At 36.6% G+C, this 24,142-nt stretch overlaps 2 protein-coding genes across 4 annotated transcripts; one reads left to right on the forward strand and one right to left on the reverse strand.

Annotated features, from left to right (window-relative positions):
- Window positions 1-321: 321 nt before the first annotated feature.
- On the reverse strand, window positions 322-8,310 carry dpep1 (dipeptidase 1). Its single transcript, XM_041988489.1, has 10 exons — window positions 8,186-8,310; window positions 7,783-7,909; window positions 6,542-6,674; window positions 6,294-6,444; window positions 5,207-5,276; window positions 4,090-4,266; window positions 2,933-3,017; window positions 2,735-2,810; window positions 2,221-2,356; window positions 322-501 (listed from the first exon to the last, which is right to left on the reverse strand). The coding sequence occupies exons 1-10, from the start codon at window positions 8,308-8,310 to the stop codon at window positions 322-324; spliced, it is 1,260 nt and encodes a 419-aa protein (XP_041844423.1).
- On the forward strand, window positions 6,414-15,573 carry sult5a1 (sulfotransferase family 5A, member 1). Of its 3 annotated transcripts, XM_041991941.1 has the most exons (7): window positions 6,423-6,486; window positions 12,352-12,441; window positions 13,135-13,346; window positions 14,039-14,165; window positions 14,306-14,400; window positions 14,596-14,776; window positions 15,175-15,569. In XM_041991941.1, the coding sequence occupies exons 3-7, from the start codon at window positions 13,146-13,148 to the stop codon at window positions 15,291-15,293; spliced, it is 723 nt and encodes a 240-aa protein (XP_041847875.1). In that variant the 5' UTR covers window positions 6,423-6,486; window positions 12,352-12,441; window positions 13,135-13,145; the 3' UTR covers window positions 15,294-15,569. The 3 variants fall into 3 exon arrangements, with proteins under 3 accessions (XP_041847868.1, XP_041847875.1, XP_041847860.1); XM_041991934.1 differs by lacking the exon at window positions 12,352-12,441 and having other exon boundaries at window positions 6,414-6,486; XM_041991926.1 differs by lacking the exon at window positions 6,423-6,486 and having other exon boundaries at window positions 12,303-12,441; window positions 15,175-15,573.
- The last annotated feature ends 8,569 nt before the right edge of the window (window positions 15,574-24,142 follow it).

The raw sequence follows: 24,142 nt of genomic DNA on the forward strand, positions 1-24,142 counted from the left end.
AATATGGACCACTTCCTGTTACCATGTCTAAACCAAGACTTATGAATGCTGGTTGTCCATGGAGTTTTTACTTGTGTGACCTCTCTTTTACCATAATAACCCTGACCAAACTCACTTAGACTGAAGCCTTCTTTAATGATTTCATCATGGATGAAAACAGTTTGCTTCAGGTTTAAATAAACTGACACAACTTTGGCCCAGTAAGCCACTGGAAATCATTTAAACTTGCTAAGAAAAGCTGTTTAACATTAAATATTACAAATATTTTCAGATTGTATTAGTACTTACAGTTGACATACATGCAGTCAGTCTGATAAGCAGCTAATAAACTGTTAACATAATAAAAGCCTGGGGAACCAGTGAGAGGAGAAGGGCCATAATGCTGAGTGAATGAACAGCTCCAATGTTGGGGTAACCAAAGCTCGTCCTGCACAGGTTTTTCACCTCATCGTAAGGAATGGGGATGTCATCTGGCTTCTCCTCCTTCATGTTCTCACGAACCTGGCACATAGAAACAGCACGTTGTAAATATGTGTTATTTTTTTTCTTTTTGGTTTTATGATCAGTCTGTACTCAAATCTTCCTCTAACCTTGAATTACTGCTTTCATTTGATTTATGTTCATGTCCTTCTGCGTTTACATAACAGCAGAAAGCTCAAAGAATGAATGAGGGTTGATTTAAATGAAAAATAATGAATGCCATACAAACTGTATAATATTGTCGTTTTGTGTGCCTCAGGAGAGTTTCTAAGAATTTTCCCAATTTGAACGAGGTAGGATTTGAGTATGTAGGTTGGAGGATATTTTGCTATATTTTTTGGTGTATCTGTGATTGTAACTTCTGTTTACCATGTGCACACAATAATGATAAATGTTCAAAATACAAATGCTGAAACACTCAAAAAAGAGACATTTAGCTTGTGTTACAGATCAAAAAAGCTTTAAAAACTGTATGTTTGTAAGTTTATCCACCTCCAAAGAGAGAAAGGAGTTCAGTTATTGACTCAGTCTGTTTTTTTTTTCATACCAACACCCACCATATCCATAAAGATAACATATCCACATCACCCTGCATGCAAGAAAATAATGTAATCAAAGACTGAAGCTTAACCCACCTCCACCATGATTGTACCAATTCTGTTTCTACACTTTAATTTTATTCAGGTAGCTCCCCAAAGCCCAGAGAACCGTATTTCATTTTTTGTCCATTAAAGTAGACATGAGAATTTCATGCAATGGGCTAATTTTTCTTTTCACTAACAACCAGCAGTGATATACACTCCATAACTTGCCCTCTGTGAGAGGGATGACTGACAGATGCACACTGGGCTACTTTTCTCATGCAGATCACTACTACCATGTTATCAGAGGACCTGCTCCCTCTTGTGAATATATTTAAAGAGATGGTGACAAAGAGGCAATTAGAAAGTGCAAGAAGGATGCATAATGTTTTGCCCAATCCGCCAGAACCTCTGATATGTCCCATTAATCTTCCCTGAGCCTTTTCAGCTCATTTCAAAGGCACTGAAATGGTCAGAATAAATTAAATAGAAATGCCTCAGCTTTTTGCCTTTGGATTGTTTCCACCCTTTTCTTATTATAACTCTTTTGAATTGTCCTGTAATGTAAATTTAAAGTTATAGATTCTTTTTTTTCTGAATCATTTATACAGCTGGGAAACAGAAATTTCAGAAGTTACATTTTATTTGGTGTTTAAATAACAGTCCAGTGCCTTAGGAAATTCTTGTTTTGCTGAAAGCTTGAAGTGAAGGTTGATAGTACTTGTACATTCAAATATGATGAATATGAATCTGGAGTCACAACAATAGTTGACCTTGTTCTTTCTGCAGGGAACTGGATCAGTCTGCTAACATTTCTAAAGGTCATCTAGACATTGTTTAAACTATCATCTGTAAAAGCTTAAAAACTACTGGCAGGATGTTTTTACCTTGTCAAGACTTTATGATCTAAGTTAATCTTGAGAGGCATATTGATCATCTCATACAACCTTTAGATAATTTTACAAAAGTTTAAAAGACATTGCTTTTGACAGAAAAACAACAAAAAAAAAAACAAAACTGTTTGTAAGCAAAATGTTAGCGGGTACATTGTTATGGTCATTTTAGCCCTCACACATCCATCTCTGCCAAACACAACTATCATAATGAAATCTTCACACTGGGCTAGGAATGATACAAGAAACATCCACGGTGGTTTTACCTTCTCAACGTCTCTCATGACCCGAAGCAGATTATTTCCAAGGGCATCTTTGACCTCCTCATCAGTCCATCCTCGCCTCAGTAATTCAGCCACTAGATTGGGCACCTTTGACACGTCCTCCAAACCCTCTGGTAGTCTGAGAGAAAGGAAGCAGCTATCCTGTTAGACTATTCAAGCCATTTCACCTTTCACCACGGTTCTTAAGGCTCGTCTGTATCATAACTTTCCCAGCCAATCAAAAGTGAATTATGAATCAGATTTCTCTGTCAGAAATTTCTTTGTCAGATCGGATTAAAGATTCACAGCTAAAGGAACAAACACTAAATTTACTTTTAAGGTTTAGTCCAGCAGGAATCAACCAGCTTGTGTGTGTGGGGAACAAAAAACACCAACGTGGCTTTTGGCTTTTAGTGTAAGTTTTGTTGGATCACATGAATGCATGGCTTATAACAAGAGGCTTATGGGTAAAAGATATGCCCCTCTTTTTGGTTATAAGTTAATACTGAAAACTAACCTGGTAACTCCGTCATAATCTCCACCGAAACCAACAATGCCTGCACCCCCAACTTCTTTTATATGGTCAAAGTGATCTGTAATGAAAGCAGCTAACTTAAGAACAACGTAGATGGACATGAGGGTTTTATTTAAAAGATCATGACTGTTAATGTTCAACAACTTTACAGCAGCTGTTACAGTCTCAGCTGTACTTTACCAGCAACATCTGAGAGTTTAGCGGTTTCGCTGCAAGTCACGTAGTCATTGTAGAAGTTCACCATCACAATTCCTCTAGTTTCATTCTGGAGAGAAAAAACAACTATTACTTGACAACAAAACACCTAATGACCTGGAAACAGCTTATCTTTACAGGATGAACCTCTATGGTGACTGAAGCTGCAGGAGAGTAACAAGGAAAGATGTGATCTAGGCAAGGAGGTGCATTTAGATCCCATACAGCATCATACAAGGATCTTGAACTTCATAGCTAAACTTTGTTGCTTTTTATGTGTTTATAAGTTACAATGCTGCACAATCTGTCTCCTATCTTTTTACTGGCTTTTACCAGGTAATTGCCATTGAGAATGCGTCACATGAATGGAACTGTTTTCATGGTTTGGGATCTGAATGTGTCATAAAGAGCATTTATGGATTTGTTATCTAAGGATAAAGTAAAAAGCTTTATAATTTTAGTAGACTCGTAATTTCACTGCAGAGATGTATTACTTTTGCATATCTAATTAAGTTCAAATATCTAAAATGTAAAGTAGCCAAGTACTGAGTGACTGTGTTTATGTACACGTTTGGGTTTTATTTCCATATTCTGAAAGTTTGTACTTCAATTCCAGAAAAATTTCACTTAGCAAAAAAAGAAAAGAAAAGAAAAAAAAAATGTGTTTTAACCACGTTTGATATGTGCACTCGGCAATTAAAGTTTCAGGTTAAAGTGTGACGCATAGTAAAATACAGTTTATTGTTATGGTTAAAGCTCAAGTTTTTTTCCCTCATTATGAACACTAAAAAGAAGATAGAAAAAACAAAGTAGGACAAAGCTTTTGACTAAAAAGATGATTTAATCAATATAAGTTTATTAGAAGGACAACCCCTTGAGTTGCATATAAAAAGGGGTCCTCAAATATGAACCCCAAGCTGAAAAAAATGATTTCCAAATCTCTCCACAATCTGATTAAAAATAAAAGTAGAGACTTGTGTGACTGAATTTTTCTTATGCAATTGGTTTGGTTTGGACATATAAATCCTGGCAGAAAGAGTCCATAAATAAGGTAGAAAATTTGATTTTGACTGCAGGGGATCTTCAAGAAAACCACTGCTCCGAGATTGTCCCGCTTCTTTCATTCTGTCTCACAGACTCACCACTCTGCGGAGAACATCATCCGGAACGTTCCTCTTGTGCGGACAGACGCTGTATGCTGAGGAATGGCTGAAGATAACCGGAGCTTTTGACAGGCTCAGCACCTGGTTCATCACTTCTACTGACACATGAGCCAGGTCGATCAGCATCCCCAGACGGTTCATTTCAACAATAAGTTGCTGTTGTAGAAAAGAGCTGTGATGGTTACGATAATAATGAATCTACATTATTTTCAGTGCTATTAAAAACCTACAGTACAAGTCAAGTAGCGTAGACATTCCTAAACAATTCACTGTGAATAAACTTTTGACTGGTGCTTTAGGCAAATTAGTAGTTGTTTTCCTCTTTTCCTTTTTTGTTTTTTACACTTTATGTAATAATAATCTGTTTTCAATTTAACTTTAGGATCAAGAAAAAAGACACATTTAGCTGGGAGTAATGAAGGCTCCCACCATGCTCCCATCAGCAGATCAGACATATTACTGGAATATGCATCATTTGCTGTAAAATGTTTTTATTGCCTTACTGGTTAACTTATATTACCTGCTGTTCTTCTTGCTTCCCGCCAGCTACTTACTGGGCCGGTAATATATTGTTTTATGCTGCTAAGCTTGTGTTTATGTACACGTTCTTGTATGATGTCTTTATGACGGACTCTTTTCCAAGACAACTGTAACCAGAAATGCTGCTTTGTTGGGAATCTTTCTGATTTCTTATAAATATTTATTTGCAGTGCTCTTTTTGGATTAGGTAGTGAATATAAAAATGAAATGAGAAGAAAGTGCGCCTTTTAAAATCAGTCTAAAACCTTTTCAATCCTTTTAGTGGAATTCCACCAAAAAGATCCCAGGATGCCATCAGAAGACTGGAAAGCCAAAACCTGTCAGTGTTTTACAAGTTTGTATAACAATACAATGAAAATAAAAGCATTTTGAATTATTTTTAAAGAAGGTGCCTTAAAGGTTTATTGACGTTTAACTATGCAACTATTTGCAGCATCATTTTTCAGTTATAAATTAATAAAAAACAAAAAAACCCAAACACTAATCTGTTGCATATTACAATTATAATTATACATTGCAAGTATAATTTTAACCCATTCCTGTTACTTCTGCTGACCTTGCCAAAAGACGAGAGGCCGTTGTGCTGAGATGGCTCTGATCCAGTGTCAACAAGCCAGTTGTCCGCCCTAGCAAGAAAAATAAAACGTTTCCGTTAGAAAGTCAAAGTTCATTCTCGGATTAACGTAACAGAGACCAGGGATACATTTCTATTTCCAAACTATTATTCTTTAACACTTAATTTATAAGTACATTTGGTAATTCAAAAGCCATACGGTGTACTTCAGAAATTGATCTTACAAATACACAATATATGCACAGTTTGACCTCTTACACAGAGGCAGGCGAGGAAATCATCATTCTAACATGTTTTCTTTTCTTAAAGTGAAGTCCTGACCATTTTGTTTTACAGTAATTATATTTACACTAAGTTATCTTCTTACATAATCTAGCCTGTAAGTATTAACAGAGGAACAGGAATTAAAACAGGTAGGATGGTGTTCATAGAGCTTCCATTCAGTTACCTACAGTAAATTTAGAAAAGTGAAACAATCTTTCTGCTCTGTAGTTGTCTACCTTGGTGATCAGAGCACATCAGAACCAACCCGACTACCCAGAGAATCTGATATGATGGCACAACAGCCCTGCAGGAATCCCCCGTACTCTCCACAATGCTACCTAAACCGATAACAGTGCACCACAAAGACCTGATTAAGCGTCACTGAGTCTGCTTATTGAGGACGTTAGCATGTATGTTTTTAAGTCTCTTCCTCTTAAGCATTAAGGAAACTTCAGTTGCGAACTATTGTTTATAACTGAGTTGAGTACAAATCTGAGGTACTTCAACTTTAAAACTTTCATACATTTATGTATTTTCCATTCAACCTCATTTAGTTGGCAACAATAGTTAAAAATCTGGTTTTAAATTTTTTAATGAACCACCCAAGACCGTGTATAATGTGACTAAATCCATCAAAATAAATCTGTTGCTACTTTAATAATTGGTTAATGGTCGTAAATCATTTTCAGGCAAACAAAACATTTCTATTGTCCTCAAAAGTGAAGATTTGTGGTGTTTGTTTTCAACAGTAAGCTGTGTTTTTGTGTGCTTGAAGGCTTGAATCTGCTTTTCTGATGGCTCTTACCAGGGTGTGTTGCAGGAGTGTGTAAGTGTGAGATAGCGGACACCGAGGTGGTACATGGTGCGCAGGGTACCCAGGCTGCTGTCGATGGAGTGGCCACCCTCCACCCCAATCAGACTGGCTGTTCTGTTAGACTGGAAGGCGTCCATGATGTCTGCACAGGTATAAGAGTGCCACACAACAGGAAAACAGTCAGGTATAAACACAACCATTTAAATGTAGGACATTATATGCATAAATCAATGTCTTGCCTTGGCTACTGGTGGAAAACATGAAGGTTTCTGGATACTTCTGGCACATCCTGTGAACCACATCTATCTGTTCCAGTGTTTGTCGGACAGCATCTTTATACTGGGTTTCACAAGGTACATAAGCTGACCAGAACTGAGAGAGAAGCAGAAAATAATGAATGAATTATCAGAACTTTTATATATCTAATCAGGGCATACGGAGCAGCTGCAGTGGATCAAGTTTTCAGGTTTTTCCATTTTTTGTTTCAGACTTGCATAAAGGAAAATAACAAAAACACAGAGTTCTACTCCACAAGGCAAACAACAGATTTTGGAGTGTTTTTTTTTTTATTTCTAGTATTGGAGTGGCGAGCTTTAGTGCACAGAAATTTTCAAGTCTCACCATGGACACTCTCATGGATTCAGGTCCAGACTGTGGTTGAACAAGACTTTCAAGTTTTTCCTGAAGTTTCAGTGTTTTCTTGACATGCTTTTGTCTGCTGTCTTGTTAAAATGCAAACCTTCGCTTTATTCTGAGATCCTGAGAATTCTGGAAAAGGTTCTCACTCAAGGATTGTTCTGTATTTTTCTGCATCCATCCTTCCTTTATCCTAACCAGACTCCCAGTATCTTTTGTAGAAAAACATCTACACTGCTATCACCATGTTTGACTGTGGGAATCATGTTAATTAATGGTGTACATTACACCCGTGTAACCCTCATTGAGACCAGTGGCCAGATATTTCAAACTTTATTTCATGACTTCAGAAGATTCAACTTGTCTGCGAGTTGTTCAGATGTCTTTTGGCAAATTCCCACTGTGGTGTCCAACCTGGGGTCCGGGACCCCCTAAGGAGTACAGGGGTTCCCCATGGCTTTGAACAATCAGAGCCATTGTGATTAATATTCACACATTTTCCCTCTTTTAAGAACAAAAAGTAAGGCTAAATTTAGGTAATTTAACTTTGGCTTCATGGAAGGACAAGACTCAGACAGGATATGTTATTTATGGTGAGAGTCTCACTTTTGAAAGCACAAAATCAAGCATGGTTTCAGCACGGCGTAGGGCTGGGGTTCCAGAGCATTTTAATATTTGCATTAAAGGGGTCTCCAAGGAAAATAGGTTGGGAACCACTGCTCAATACCCTCTGGTCATAAGTTAGCCAGCTAGATGTATAAAGTGTGGTGCTGGCTTTTAATTTTTCCCACTTTAGGTCTTCACCTTGACAGGTGACTTCCTTGGCTTTTTCTGGTCTGCGTACCTGTGCTCCAAGCCGTCCCTCCTTGATCTTAAGGATGTTGGTGTGTGTTGTTGTCAGTGTGTTAAGATCCACTTTATTCAGTTCGTTGTTGAATTGTTTTCGAAGCTGCCAAGGCAGGTCATTATGGCTAGGAGGAAATTTTAAAAAGGCAATAAAAATGTAAGAAGAAATCAAATCAGAAAGCAAAGGTCAAAACTTGTAAGAAGATTATATATATATATATATATATATATATATATTTTAACTTGCATCATCAATCACAATTTGACAGAAGAAAGTAAAATTTGTCATTTTTTTAGATAAGTATTAGATATTTCTTGCACTGCATTTTACTGAAAGTAAAATGTATCTATTTTGCTCATATGATAAACTGCAGATTAATGCAATAGATATTTTCACCTACCCATCGATGAGGGGCACCTCGGACATCAGCTGCAGAGCTCTGGTCATGTTGGAATCCTGAGCCAAGGCGATGGAACAACCAATCCACAGCGCTAAGCATGAACCCAAAATAGCCTTGGCCAGCATTTTTTTTTTAGCTTTAATTAAATATAGAGCAACTCAGATTCTAAGAAGTGCTAATGAATAATCAGTTAACAAATTTAAAATTTTTATTTTAGGCCTGTCCAGCTTCTCATATAGTTTTCTCTCCACTCTCCATTTATGTGAAATAATGCCTTTAAATATGAGCTAGCTCCTCCTATTGCCTGACTTTAGTCATAAATTTATCACAGTAGTTTAAACATTATAAAAACTCTACCACTAGTTAGTCATGCCATGCTGGTTAATGTATCATTTGCCTCTTTACTGCATTTTTAAAGTACAGGACTGACCCTTTGGACATTGCTATCTCTGAGGTTTCCATTCTGGCAATTCTGAAAAAAACATGCATTTAAAAACTTTCAGTGTTAAAAACAAGCACTCATCACCATGGGCTGAGCATGCTAACGTTACCCTTTAGCCTGAGTGGTGAGGAAATAAATGACAGTTAGCATGTATCAAGTGACAAAGTGATGCTAAATCTTACAGTTAACATTTTAATTTCTGCTTGTTTAGAGTCAATAAAATATTCTGATTCAAAATCGACTTCATATTATAGATATCTTCCACAATCTTCAACCAAGCCTCCAGTTTTCAGAATTATTTAGTTATACATTTTCTTAATATCTGTGTGTTTTATCAGGTAACAGCATAAGTAACACTTCATGCCCTACACCATGCTTAACACAGGATAGCAGCTGTGTGTTATTGTTGTTGCTTGTTATATAATAAATGTGAAGGATACTGCAAAAAGTAAATAGTTGTATCTCCAAAAATATTTATTCTTTTTAGGTTACCTGAGAAGGTTAATTTAGTTAATTTAGATTGAATTCAAATTAACCAATTAAAAATAAACAATATTTGATTTATCATATATTTAATGTGTAATATAATATGATATTTAATATTGATGTGCTATTTCAAATTAATTTAGATAATTAATGATGAATTAGAGAAATTTAGTTTAAGTTTAAACTTATTCATAAATTTCACACATCCTGGTCTGATCAGCCTGTGGTGGGCCTGACTCAGCTGATATATGACCAAAACACCAAATGAAGCCGGAGTACACGGCGGATGATGTGTTGCTTTGATAACTTCCCGGTCATTTAGTTAGTGCTTTTATTTAGTTAGTGCTGACCTATGAGGGACTGTAATACCCAGTCCTTCATGTAAACTCAACTAAGGCACTGTCCATACCACAGTATGGACTTTCTTCCCTTCCACTAGAATAATTGATAACAGTGAGTTGTAAATATTGAGCTTAAAAACAGAAGTAAGGGGCACATCGTTTACATTGATTCATCCAAAATTAACCAACTGTACATGGTAAATATTGGGATTCAAGAAACGTTGAACAATTATATGGGTTACAATATGTGGGCATGACGCACTTTAGCCACACGGCAAATGAGATGACAAATCAAAACTATCTCTAACATGACAAAGCACATTTTTGTTCACGAGTGGGACAGGACAGAAGTCTTTTCATTTCACAAGGCACATGAGCAGTAATTCTAAGGAGGATACCTTGTTCAATACTACTACTAATAAAAAAATAATGATACACTTTTAGATTAGACTGGTTATGCTGTACACTCAAAGTTTAATTTATCTTAACTATAATGTACTTAACAACGGACGGACATGATGCCCTCATACAAAGCATTCTTATGTCAGAATGTATTTATCGCCCCAATTACAATTACACCCAGTTTACTGACTGAGTTACATAATAACTATTCAGTACTAATAATTGATGAGTGTTTTATACAAAGTCTTCATTCATGTTGTATTTTACATCACGATCAGTTACATAGGGATAGGTCATTTCTGACTTGGACAATATAAATAGTTAAATAGTATTCACACCTATGGATAATGTTACATTCCAAAAGGTTAAACATGAAAACATTTACATCATAAATTAAAATCTATTGTTATTACACAAACATGGACTATTTCTCATCTTGTATTACAGTCTTTTTACAGTCTATTTCCATTGAAGGGCTGAGTGAATTCACTTGAGATATTAATTTAAATATCTCCTCTGTTTGATTAAAAATAATAATAATAAATGCAGACACATGGAGAATATAATTTGTATATGTTGCTTGAAAGCTTCAGTCATTTGAAATGAAATCCCAGCTTTGGTTTTCTGTCGTGCTCCCTTGGCCGCATGTTTCAAGTCATTTTCTTGTTGAAATGTGAACTTCACCTACACCTGAGAGACCATGTAGTTTTTACTCAGGATTGCCTTAAAGTTTCAACATCCACCTTTCTCTTTTTAATGATAAATCTCTCAGTCTCTGGTGCAAAGAAACATCCCAACATGATGCAGAAAATGGATAGATATGAATGAAGTGATGTATGTTCTCTCTAAAAACACAGGCAGGAAAATGTGTTTATTCTTTGTTTTGCCGGATCAGGGGCTGTTGCCTCTCTGTTGTTTAGATGCTTTTTGTCTAATTCTCAACTAAGCTTCTATATCTAGTGTATAAAAGTGTATTAAAGCTTGTGAACTTCTTCCCTTTAATGATGGAGGTTACTGTGGTTTTTTGGTCCTTCAGGTACAAGAGTTTTCTTGTATTCTTTGCCAGATCTGTGCCTTCTGTGACAGGTTTGAGACTTCTTAAGGTTGCTTAATGAATTTAATAAAATTGATGAAGACTCTAGTCCAACACTCATCACATCAGGAAGGAGGCACAACAGCTTATTTGAAGATAACAAACAAACTAAATCTATTTTTTTTTTTTTTTTGCCATTGTGAGGAATTGCTTTTAGACTGAGGAATATAAAATGAACTAAAACTATTTAGGGATAAGTCCAAAAACATAAAATAACTAAAACTTGAAGAGGACTGAAACTTTCCTGATTCGTCACAGGATCATTTGCAGCCATCTGGTCATTTAGTTTATTGCTAACTTGTATGTAATGTCTATGACTAAAGAAAAGAGATAGGCATGGTATTAAGATGGAAGAAATCTGAAATAAGTCCAAAAATGATCAGATCTGTGATTGTGTATGTGGTACTTTGGTTGTTGTTGTGATACATGTTTGCTTTTTCTTTTCTTTTTTTTTTTTTTTCTTGTTTTATCTTTTGTTGTGGATTTAGTTATTATTCAGAAACTCTTGATGATCGTCAGCTTTTTTTTTCTGTAAAAACTGTAGGAAATTCTCTGTTGTGCTTTTCTACAGGTGTAGCAGTTGGTTATCTGGTGATAGTTTGGATTGAAGGGTTGTTGCCTTCTATCTGTTGTGTCTTTATCTCCTCTTTCTTCTTTCTGCTTTTCCTTTTGTTTCTTTTTGCTGTCCTCCTCCTTTTTTCTGTCCCCTCCGGTTAGATCCAGCTAGATTACATCATTTCCATAATTAAAAATTAATAGAGAACAGTAAATAAATAAATACATGAATCAGATTATCAGGAGGAGCCTTAAACCCATAAACCTCCTCTTGGCAAAGCAACATCGGCACAATCCAGAAACCCGACTATCATCTGCTGCTATGATGCTGGACAGGACACGTTTAAAAAAAAAAGAAAATAGAAACCAAGAGAAAAGCTCGGGAAGTTCTCTAGAACATGAAAAGAAACACTTCCTCACACAACTCAAAAGCTGATTTTAAGAAAACAAGCCATTTGCACCGCAACCCCTTGTTCCAATAATCTTGCTACACTAATAATTGCAGATGCTCGTTTATAAATGTCCCAAATAAATTAACATTTGTAAACTTCTTGCTAGTGAAGGAATAAATGAGACATGTCCTTTTCTGGAAGGTATTCTAAAAAAAACATCTTCTCCCACTTGCACAATTTCCTCTTTCTGATCCATCACATCCTGAGTGGTGATCAGTTGTCCTTTCCCACAGATAAAGACAAAGGGACGAAACTCAAAGACACAGAGCAGCGATACTGAGAGGAGAAGGCAGAGCTACAGGAACAATATAAGATCTGCAAACACTTAAATATAGTCCAGTCAGATATGGCTAGGTTGGATGTCACAGAGATTTTTCATGGCATTTCATTTCCAGGACACCTGCACACACAGGATTCCTTACAACTTGCTCTTAAATTTCAGTTTCAAGAAACGGATATTCTCATTGCATCTTATCCGAAGTCAGGTAAGAGGAGACGACACTGGTGGTCAGAGTAGATGCAGCATTGTGAATCCTGGTGGAAAAAAACCATGTGAGCTCACTGAGCAACTTAAATGTTAAAATCAATTTAAGCAAGAATCGTAATTAAATGATGAGTCATTTATAATCAGGTTTTTTCCTGTACAACCCCCCATGTTGCAGCAGATACCGGCAGTTTTACATTTTATGAGTCCAACAAGTTGCTTTTCTTGTGACAACAATATTTTAAAGAGTTACTGCTTACCTTTCTCTGACACCACTGTAGCCAAGCTACTTAATAAAAAAAACTGAAGGTTGAACACGGGTTTTAGCTCTGCTTTACTCCACTCCCAAAACTCAAACAAAGCAAGTGTGTTAGCCAGGCAATGCATCTAAACATATGTCTATTGAATGAAAAGAGAACTGAATTTGAGTGGAGGGGATAGTGAATAGACATATATATCAGAGTATGTCATATATCAGAGAGAATTAATTGATATCTGGATTTAATTTTGAAAGATTAAGATTTAATAATTTAATTATTTTTAGGGCACAGTGAGACAGTATCTCATTGGCTCATCAGACTTGTACAATTCAAGGGAAACAATTCCATTAATGTGTAATCTATTCTAACATTACGTCTGTTATGGGTGGAATAAAATTAGATCAGGTAACAGTCGCCATCATTTCCCTTGACAGGTACCACATGGATGCAGGAAATTGTGACTCTTATATCCAGTAGAGGTGATCCACACTTGTCCCAGACTGTCCCAAACTGGACACGAGCCCCCTGGTTGGAGCAATACTACAGTGCTGCTGTGATGAAGGTCCCATCCACCACACCCAGATTCATCACCACACACCTGCCTCACCACCTGCTGGGCCCTGCTCTCCAGCGCTCCAAGGCCAAGGTCCGATTTATGTCCATATATTTATTTATCTAAGTTGGACCACAGAGTTGTACTAAATACTAAGTGGTGTGTTAAAGGGTAAAAAAAAGAAGAAGAAGAAAAAAAAAAAGGAAGCCAGAAAAAGGACATAATTAGGCTCAATGTGCTGTTTTGTTTGTTTTTAACATTTCCAACAAAGTCTTATAGATGTAGATAAATACATGTCTGTTTCACTGCTTCTGGTCTTTTCTTGTGTGACAGGGACATTTGGGTGGTTCACATATATGTGTTAGAGTAAGCCTGCCCAATATGCACTTTATGATTCCTGCCACTTACCTGTTTGATAATCTAGCGCCTTCTATAAGCTAGCTGTTAGCATTAATACCAGAGTAACTTGCTTCATTAAATCAACATTTTACCAGCTGTGTAGTTCTGGTGGGCACCAACACAATTACTCTTTGATTCTTCATTGATACTGATTTTCTCATATTGTGACAGATGATGAGCAAAAATATCTGCCACCTTGCATGTCATTTAAAATCTATTTTATAAAACATTTTCCTCGATTACTGTATGAAATACACAATAAATTAACATATAACATTTAGCAAACCTCCAAATATCAGTGTCATATTCATCTTTAAAATCAACTGACTTGTCATTGCAAGTACAGTAAGGCATATAAACCTGATCTACTCTTTTTCATCCCTGAGGTCATTTATGTGAGCAGAAACCCAAAAGATGTCGCGGTGTCCTTTTATCATTTCCACAAAATGGCCAAGTTCCTCCCTGAAGTTGACTCATTTCCAGAGTTTTTAACCCGATTCCTGAATGGCACATGTGAGTTGACATGAAGAAAAAGATATGTTGTCTCATTGTTTTATTTTATTTTATTTTATTTATTTATTTATTTATTTCTTCCATTGTGCTGCCAAATGTTGAAAAGAAAATTTTATCTTTTCACACCTAATTTGCTCCAGTGCACTTTGGCTCCTGGTTTGATCATGTCAAAGGCTGGACCAGTCAGACAGTCACTCTCAACCTGCTTCACATCACCTATGAAGAGATGTCAATGGTAAAGAACAAGCCACACATTGCTGTTGTCATATTAACTTCTAAACAGACACAATCAAACTGGTGATTGTTTCTATCCACCCATCCATTAAACATATAGTGAAATGATGACATTTAAAATTGATTGTCCAATCAGTTACTTTAAAAAGTGACTTTAACATGAATCTGTTCTTCTTTACATTCACTGTAATGTCAGGACCTGCATGGCACCATAAAGAGGGTGAGCTCTTTCCTGCAGTGTCCTCTGTTGGAAGACGAACTTCACAACAGTGTGAAACACTGCAGCTTCAGCAGCATGAAAGACAACCAGATGATCAACTACACCCTCATCCCCGATGAGATAATGGATCACAGCAAGGGCTACTTCATGCGGAAAGGTGGCTCTGTTTGGTTGACACTTTTATTGATTAATGGATTTTGACTCACAACATGTGGTTGCCACAGAATTTAAACTTCCTATTCATTTATATTTTCCTATTAACTGTTCATCGTTTGCCAAAATTACACTTTATCTGGCATAAACGCATTAAACAATATCAATTCATATTTACACTGCTGTTAAATTGTATAAAGTGTCACAAAACATTGTAAAGTAGGCAGTTATTTCTTACAAAAACAAAACAAAGCAGAAGTCTCAGTCTTGTAATTCACAAATGACCGGAGTTGTCATCCTTTTCTAAACCTCAGCTTTATTTTCTTTGAGAAAATATCCTCTTTCACCTTTAATTAGACATCATAATTTTGTCTTCCCACTTTTCATCTTCTTACAATACAGGCCAGATTGGAGACTGGAAAAACATGTTCACAGAGGAACAGAATCAGTACTTTGAAAGCATCTTCAGCTCCAAGATGCAGGACTGCGCTCTGGAGTTTGTTTGGGAGAAGCAGGATTAAAGAGGACTCGCACACCTAACAACAAAGCCTACAGAAGAAAACAGAACTGTCAAAATGAAATAAAAAATCATGTTGCATGCTCTCAGAGGATGATGATGACACTGTTTTTTATCCTACTGATTAACCATGTAATATTATAGTAAACACTGTGTACAATTTTAATACTCTGCTTTTGCATTGTTACATAAAGTCCATACATGCATCTCTGCATGTGGCATTGGTTTTGATACTTTCAATATTTTTGGCAAATACATTTCAGAACAATTAAATCCTCTCATGGTTGATCCTATTTGGTTGCCCTGAAATCACTTTCATTTTTAAATTTCTTTCAGCACAAATGGGCGTTCACATGTCTGTAATATGGATTACAAGTGAAGAAGCCGACAGTTATGTTAACGCTACAACAATGCACAGATGGGGAAGGACAGGTTAAAGGTTTCCATAAAAAAACTGGTCCAGAGGGCTGAGCTGACCCTTGTATGTCTTGTTACTTCACACCCAAAGAGAAGTGTTTCTTTTCTTTCCCTCTAGTATTTACCCACTAGATGCCTTTGAATATATTCTCCCGTGCACATATCAGTGCCCATACAATGCATGCATAACCCAATGTGCTTTGTGATCACAAGAATAAATCCTGTTGCTCTGGTAAAGATTGATCGGGAGTAATAATCCCCAGATGTTCATATGATATCTGACTGACAGGAATTAGCCTTCATCATATGATTCATCTTAATCAGCAAATCATAGATTTAGACAAAGCAGTGGGAGTGTACCAAGTCAAATAGGAAACAGAAACTGTGAACAAGAGATTATATTGCAATAAAAAGATTGAATGAGCCTTATTAAACACAATGAAGGAAGAAATTTCCTTTACATTGTTTGACCTAATGAGAACTTCTTTTTCTTAAGCTGACAGAAACACTATAGAAACAGCTGAACCAAAACCCACTTAGTTAAGATGGATGGCACATTCTTGAATAAATTAAAAGATTTGTTATTGCATTAATGGCTTGTAAAAGGTAAAAAGTAGACCTTATACGAAGAAAAATTGGCCTTAGAATAACATATGAAGATATGAATGAGTGGTTGAAGTCGAACATTCATACAAACAGGTAAATAAGGGTCACCTGTTATGTAACTGCTGTGTTACCATGGTTTTACTGTTTTGTTTATGGTTGTTATATAGCTTTGTTTTAAATCCAGATGTTTATATAGACACATATGGAAGTTGAGACTAAAAGTTTTGTTCATTGCCACTGTTGCTTGTAGATTTAGCCTGAGTAACAATAATACACACATTGGACTTGTGGGTCTAAGGAAGCTGTTTTAGCTTAACTAACAAATAGCACATGAGTCCACTGAGGTGGTGTTAGTGTTGAGTCTGAAAACAATAAGTGTGAAGAAAGAAAAAAAAGTCTGAGCATGTGAAAGAAGTGGACTTGCTTCACATCTATAGCTTGTTACTCATCTTGATTATCAAAACCTGCACATAATAAATGAAAATGGACAGTTTTTCAGAAAATTGAACAAGGTCAGTTTCCTGTTTTAGTTTGGATTTGTTTTAAAACTTTGACATGTAATATTGACAAAGACAGAAAAAAAAACAATCATATTTTAACACAAAGCACTTTAATATCTAATTAATTTGATTCTTCTGAAATGTGCCATGAGTAATCAAGCTGACAAGGTCTCTGATGTCCTGCCCCACAACTTCTAATAAACACACACAGACGGTTTTAGCTTCCAAGCTTTTTGTTGTGCACACACTCACACTTTTTGGTCATGTGAGAAGCATGTTCACACTTCTCAAGCTTCTCAGATTTAGCTGAGGGGAAGGAGGTTGAAGGGCAAAGCCAGTATCTGTTAACTTCCTCATATCACAACGCTTCAAACAAACACTCAGATGGTCCAACTCTGGATTTTTTTTATAATATATTTATGGCGTTGCTGTCAAACTCTAAAAATATCAGATCTAGCTCATAAACTATGTATTTTTTTATGTCCTTAAATGAAAATATCAAATTATTACATTTCAACATTGCATTTTTACCATGAGATGGAGATAAGTTATATACATTTTAAATCAAAGTGTTGCAGCAACCCTAAAATACCACATTACACAGTTGAGAATATTGTCTGAAATCAAAGCAAATAACTTTTAAATAATGAAACATACAAATCCTACCTCCATCATGAATATGATGCTGCATAACCCTTAAAAGCCTCTAAATCTTTTTTGGAGCCATCTAAAATCTTCTTGATCTTTCTGTATTTTCTAGGTTTTCATGCGCTGTGAGAAGTGATATCTAGTAGAATGTGGAATGTAGATTGTACTCTTTCATGTTGTCTTCATGTATAAACTCACAAAAAAAGTGCGGTAGCTTCACGCTGTGGCCTCATTGCAAGAAGGTCACCGGTTTGAACCTTGGCTGTGGAGGGAGATGTTTGAATAGTGGCCTTTCTGTGTGGAGTTTGCATGTTCTTACTGTGTATGCATGGCATCTATCCATGTCCTCCCATTACTGTCCAAAGTTTTATATATTATAAAACTATACTATACTATGAAAGATTTCCCACCTATATATAGGGGCAAGGGGGAGCCTGTGAAACAAGGTCACCCTTGAGAGTGAAGGCCTACAGAACAGAGGGACTGTCTGAGAAAGATAATCTTTAGCTCAAGGAATCAGGTTTTGAAAAGCTGCTTCAGTTCTTCTATTGTAGGTTGCTTGGATAGAAGGGAGGGGTGCTTTTCTGCAGAGCTGCTGCTGAAAGCATGCTGACCTTTTCCATCTTGATGTTTTATGGCAACATGACAACCTATGAGAAGATACAGCCAAAGAAGATTGTGTTCACTGTAAATTTCTCAGTATTCCAGTCTTTCATGGCATCAGAATGACAGCACAGAAATGAAAGAATGACTACTCTCATGCTGCAAGTCTTCTTAGAAAAGCTTCTTCAAGGGGGAAAAAAAGCTGCAAGAAGCCACAATAAAGCACAGTTTGTTATGCTGGCACAGACTAGGGTGTGAAATCTGTATTAGGTGTGATCACATTTTCTTTTGCATTTGTATTTCAGCTATTTTTTTAGTACTGCATGTGCATGTGTGTACATTTTGGAGGATGGTTGCACTTCTCCCAGTATTAACTGCACTAGTAGAAATAATACAATTTCTGATCAACGTCTGAGTCACAGATGTTGTTTCTCCTAATTAATTATACTCCAAACAAAATGTCCTACTGAGATAACCAGAATGGAATCACCTATTACTTTTACCTGTTACAACTCTGACAACTTCCAATGCAGCAGGTGAATACTTTTTACACTCACTTTGTGACTATAAAAAGCTGTATGAATTTAGCTTTTAGAAGTTGCACATTTGGTTCTACATGTATAAAAATGTTTGTGAGTTCTGGTTCAAGCTGCAGAATGAGTCTGCTGACCTCAGTCAGTGCTCTGAGGAGTGATGGAGCCACAGAGAGTACACTCCAACGCTGGCAGAGAGTAATGGTCTTTGACAGCAGTATTAATATTTCAGAGGCAATAGAAGAGCACCTCCTGCTCCCTGCTGCAGAAATGCTAAAAAAGAGGAAAAAAAGGAAAAAGTTTTTCTTGCACTCACAATTTTAAATTATTTCGTCTTAAAAAAGGTCAGTGTACTATATGATTCTGAAGAGCTCGTCTAAACCCTTTTCTGTTCCCTTTTTGTCCTAGATAGGCAGCATGTCATACAAGTATGGGCATGCAGAGTCATGAGGCATTTCATGGACAAGTTTCTTTTTTATTTTAAAGGAACCTGCCTGCAGGTTTTCCTCATCTTTGCATAGTGTCGGTCCTCTACCATTAAAGTATACTTGCATGACAATTACAAACTCATATTACTGTGCATTAAAGAACACCTTAACACCTTAAACAATCATCATCTCCTCTGTTATGTGGTCTACATTGGTGGGTAAAGTGAGTAACACTGCTTTTCTTGATTCAATGCATAGTTCTGCAGGGAAAACGTGCATCTTAAAATTTACATGGACATTTGACGCTTACCACAGCAGCAGCCTCTCCAAGTAGGATGGCATTTGCCCACAAAAACTGTTCAGGAAGGGTTTAAAGGACACAAACAAGTCTGAGGTATCCACATCAAAGTTACCCAGATGTCGATCTGATGAATTGTGATGATGTCTTGGGAGGGAAGCCAACCCACAAAGACCGCAGCCTAATGGGGAGCTCAAAGGATTTAGTAAGTTGTAAAATATACTCTGAGCTTTATCTAAACTACAGTTATAGATAAGAAGAATTTATTTTAACTGATGACCTACGAATTATTCTCAGGAGATGCAAAAGTAGAGAGAGTGAAGTTAGAATAAATTTGAATGCCAGAGGTCAAGAAACAATGGAAAGTGCACAAAAAAGGTGAAGAGGGTACAGGCAGTGTTGAGATGGGGAGAAATGTGTGTGAGGAGTGACATTTGTCAGAGGGATGGCAACAAGAGATGGAAGCTGAACAAGATGCTAGTAGGATTTGGGTGTAGGGTTAGGATATAGTGGCAGTAACTAAAAGAAAGGTAGTGGAGCTAGAGGCGGAGGCAGAGGTGAAAATACTAAGATTTCTATTAAGGGTGGAGGCTGAGATGAGATTGGACCTGTGAGTTAGTTCTAATTTTACAATTAGACACTAAGAGCTATTTTTTATTTTATTTTATTTCATTTCATTTCATTTCATTTTATTTTATTTTATTTGTGTGTGTGTGTGTGTGTGTGTGTGTGTGTGTGTGTGTGTGTGTGTGTGTGTGTGTGTGTGTGTGTGTCTGTGATACTTTGGTTGCTGGCATGATACATCTTATTGTTGCTGTCTTGTTTATTTGTTTTTACTAACTCCTGGTGATTGTCAGCTATTTTTTACTTGTAAAAGCTGTAAGAAATTCTCTGTTGTGTTTCTGTACAGGTGTAGCAGTTGGTTAGTTGGTTGTCTTGTGTTGGGTTGGATTGAAGAGTTGTTGCTTCTATCTACTGAATCTTTGTCTCCTCTTCCTTTTTTCTACTTTTCTTTTTCTTCTCTTTTCTTTCTGTCCCCTCCGGTCAGGTCCAGCAAGATTACATAAATTCTATAAATCCAAATAAATAAGATAAAACAATATATTTTATACACTCACTTGTGCAGCACTCACTCACTACAAATAGAAATAAAAAATGAGATTATCAAGAGGAGTCTTATACCCATAAAATTCCCCTTGGCAAAGCAAATTTGTTTAGTACAACACACAACACAGCAGCCAGACATATTTAAAAAAAAAAAAAAAAAATATATATATATATATATATATATATATATATATATATATATATATATATATATATATATATATATATATATATATATATAAGGAAAACAAAATCATCTTGGAAGAATTCTTAGAGGAATTTGAATAAAGATGAAAATTGTCAAAACGTAATAAAATAGTTTTAGTCAGTAATTTTATTAATACACAGTGAAGATTTTGTACCATATGATTTTCTCTAGAAGTAGGCACGCAGCAATCATGACTGTAAAAAAATACATGGCAGAATACTTAATGATGTTAAAAAATAAATGGGGGCAGCTGGAGGCTAAATTTTAATCACTAGAGGCGCTTTATATCTGCGTTCATGTCATCACAGAAAAATCTTGATTGCAGTAGAATGACTACAAGAAGAATGTAAATGAAAACTTTGTCATAAAGAATAGTGAAGAGAAAATGGTTTTTTTTAATGGTGGTAAGCTGTTCAAGCCTGCTGCAGGGTGTGAATATTGGGCCATCATGGCCACCATTCCACTTCCATGGAAGTGGAAAATAAATTCCTAAGTTAGGCTAGCTGAGATAGCAAATTGCCCTTCAGCTTTGAGTTTGTTAGGGTGATTCTTGTGCAGCAAAGGTGATTATGATTTAAAATATTCCTCAGTTACAATTTATTCTAGTTTCAAACCACATGTTTGGCCCCCACCAGTCAGCAAGCTGTTACTCTGATCTCAACCTCCCAGATGTAGATCCAGCGTACCAGCGTGTCCACGGCCCTGGCTTGTACTGCCTTCTTTCTTCTTCCAATCATCGATGAGAGTGTCCTTGAAGAGAACACACCTACTCTGCCTCTCATCATCTGCCTTACTACCTGGCAATGGTGGAGTCCTGTTAATCACTTGGTGTGTCTTATCTATCTCCCTCACACCATCTGTATTGTTCTCTTTAATCACATAACTGGTTCTGATTGATAGGCTGTCTGCTCAAGGTGTTTGTTTAAACTGCAGTTGTCCTCTGGTAACGTGACCTCATCAAGCCTTGTATCAGCTCTTATACAATTGAACTAAATACTTCTGACCTCAGTTAACAATATATATACAATTAAATATAAAAAATATAAAACCCAACAACTTCAGCTGTTTACAAAATGACTTCAAAGACATATTTCTTTTTCTTTTGAAGCTGGATTTTAACTTAATAGAGACGCTGAAGAATGACAACAAGAAAGCCTCTCACACCAGACATCAAACACAGAAGGGACAATGGAAGAGATGAAGCAGTCCTGTAAGGAAGAATGGATGAAAGGTCCTTTTGAATGTTGTGCAAGTCTATTCTGATGCACAGCAAAAAGAGATGCCCAATTGAAATTTTTACTGCCAGAATCCTGTGTGTACAATGTGTACAATGGCGAGCATAAGCTTGGGCAAAACCTCTCAAAATGTGTTAGTCTGAAATGAAAAAAAAAAAAGATAAACAGATTTCTAAATAACTTTCAGTTCACAAAGGACAATCTTTTAATAATTCTAAACATAATCTCTCTGATCCCTTAAAATGAGATCTATAACCTAATGAGCCTGTTAAGGGTTGTTTGAGGTCATCTTGACGACAGGTCAGGCTTCAAACCTCATCTCAACAATCTTTATTGGGGCTTCTTTAAAGGGACATTGTGTAACATTTCTGTTTACTGGCCAAAACCGATATCTGCATGTATATATGTGTTATCATGAGTGTTTTATGACCACTGCTAATGAACTGACACATTCTCTTAAGCTAAGAATTTTTGATTTGTTTATACATATGACTGGTGAGTCGGTAGGCAAGCACCATGACGGTCTGACATCTTGAAACTACAGCAGCTGGCAAGGGACAAATAGCTGATTTTCCAACACTGGCAAGTTGGAAAGCTGTTTTCACCACCAAGGACACTTAAAAGGCAGCTTGACCAGATGATACAAAAAAGGAGGATCAACATCGCGCTAGCCTTTTCCAGGTGGATGGAGCTCAAGAAGGAGAAAGATTTTAAAAAGGATGGTGAAGTAGTCAGATTTCTCCTTGACAAGTAACGGCCTATTTATGATCGATGCAGAAGACGGACAGGCAGACAGATGGACAGTTTCGTCTATCTTCTGCGTTGGTTACATGTGTAATTTGGTCTGTTTTTAGGGATGTTAGCGGTCTGTTGTTTGACGCAGAAGATGGAGTAATCCCACCGGAAATTGCGGGGGCAGTGCTAAGCAGAATAGCTGATGGAAAGCAGTTTGCAATATTTATGAAATCACAAACCTCTTCACCTGGGTGAACACTCCATGAGCTACATATGACATGCTTTCATTGGTTTTGTCGAGGTTTTTTGACACATCGTGGCTACTGTTGTTGCAATACATGTTTGAGAAAGTGAGGCACTAGAATGCACCATACGTTAGAATACCTTAAACGACTCCAGCATTAGTCGGAAGTAATTCTTACGCAATGTTCCTTGAAGCAACTGCCAGAATGAATGAGAAAACCACAAGATTGTAATGAAAGATGATGAAACTCCATTTACTCGTTAAAATCTACCAATCAAGATATCTATGGAGCCACATCTGCACAGTTAAAACTGTTGTGAAAGAACCTTTTGAAAAAGCCTCTTATGCATCTTCACAAGGCCGGCAGCAGAGTTTTGTCCAAGCAGACCTTGACAGATTTATGTAAAACCATGTAAAGCATTAGTAGCAGCAGTATGTGTAAGACTTTAACAATTTCATCATTTCTAACACAAATAAGTGGGAAAAAAAGAGCTGCTGTATCAATAACTGGAAAGATGTGGTCAAAGAAGTTGTCCTCTAGTAGTGACCATTAAATATTTTGGTTCTGTTTGATAGAAAGAATAAACAACAACAACAACAACAACAAAAAACATTTTGTTTGCATTAACCCACTTAATAAATCTCTAATTCAAGAAAACTGTTAATAGGGCTGTGTGAAGGAAGGCAAGAGAGAGTAATGTGTTTTTCTGCAGGGAATCAAAAAAGTTAACTTTTGCATGAGGTTTATAAATCTAAGCCAGCAGCAGTTTCTTTCGCAGACGGCTGTTTTCTGAATCTTTTGATCCGTTATTAACTGATCAAATAACTTACTTACATATTTGAGCCGAGAGTCAAATAGAACATCTGCCTCTCAATGCCTCAAGCTTGTTTGTCCTCCTGTAACACTGAAAAAACACCCTTAGGAATAAGCCAGTCATGTCTGTCTTTGATTTCCTTTTTTTCTTCCCTCTTAACTTCTCCAATCATACTGTATCGACTGGACAGGCAGCTGTCATCATGCCACTTATTTGGGCATTTGTGGTTGAGACAGTTCATGATTCATGGCAGAGTGGACGCACCTGCCAGACAAAAATATCTTTTGGTTTCTGCAGGCAACACTTGAAATGCACAGTGTGAGTTGTTTCATCCACCTCTAATCCATTGTTAACTTGTGTTTTTACGCCATTGGATGCATATGATGAAATATTGTCTCAACCTTTGAAGCTTTTAAGCTCTCCTTTAAAAGGAAGAAACTTGCAGTGCGAGCACAGATGACTGTTAAAAACACACA

This window comes from Melanotaenia boesemani, chromosome 1, assembly GCF_017639745.1.
Source record: "Melanotaenia boesemani isolate fMelBoe1 chromosome 1, fMelBoe1.pri, whole genome shotgun sequence".
Classification (NCBI taxonomy): Eukaryota; Metazoa; Chordata; class Actinopteri; order Atheriniformes; family Melanotaeniidae; genus Melanotaenia; species Melanotaenia boesemani.

What these genes read in the sequence shown, in the direction of transcription:
- dpep1 (XM_041988489.1), bottom strand. Translation starts at nt 8,310, where the DNA reads ATGCTGGCCAAGGCTATTTTGGGTTCATGCTTAGCGCTGTGGATTGGT. An exon ending in GTTTTCCACCAGTAGCCAAG is followed by an intron (nt 6,445 to 6,541) that starts GCAAGACATTGA and finishes ATACCTGTGCAG; the next exon opens with ACATCATGGACGCCTTCCAG. An exon ending in GATTATGACGGAGTTACCAG is followed by an intron (nt 2,357 to 2,734) that starts GTTAGTTTTCAG and finishes CCTTTCTCTCAG; the next exon opens with ACTACCAGAGGGTTTGGAGG.
- sult5a1 (XM_041991926.1), top strand. Translation starts at nt 12,303, where the DNA reads ATGGCTAGGTTGGATGTCACAGAGATTTTTCATGGCATTTCATTTCCA. An exon ending in TGCATCTTATCCGAAGTCAG is followed by an intron (nt 12,442 to 13,134) that starts GTAAGAGGAGAC and finishes TTCCCTTGACAG; the next exon opens with GTACCACATGGATGCAGGAA. An exon ending in CCGATTCCTGAATGGCACAT is followed by an intron (nt 14,166 to 14,305) that starts GTGAGTTGACAT and finishes AATTTGCTCCAG; the next exon opens with TGCACTTTGGCTCCTGGTTT.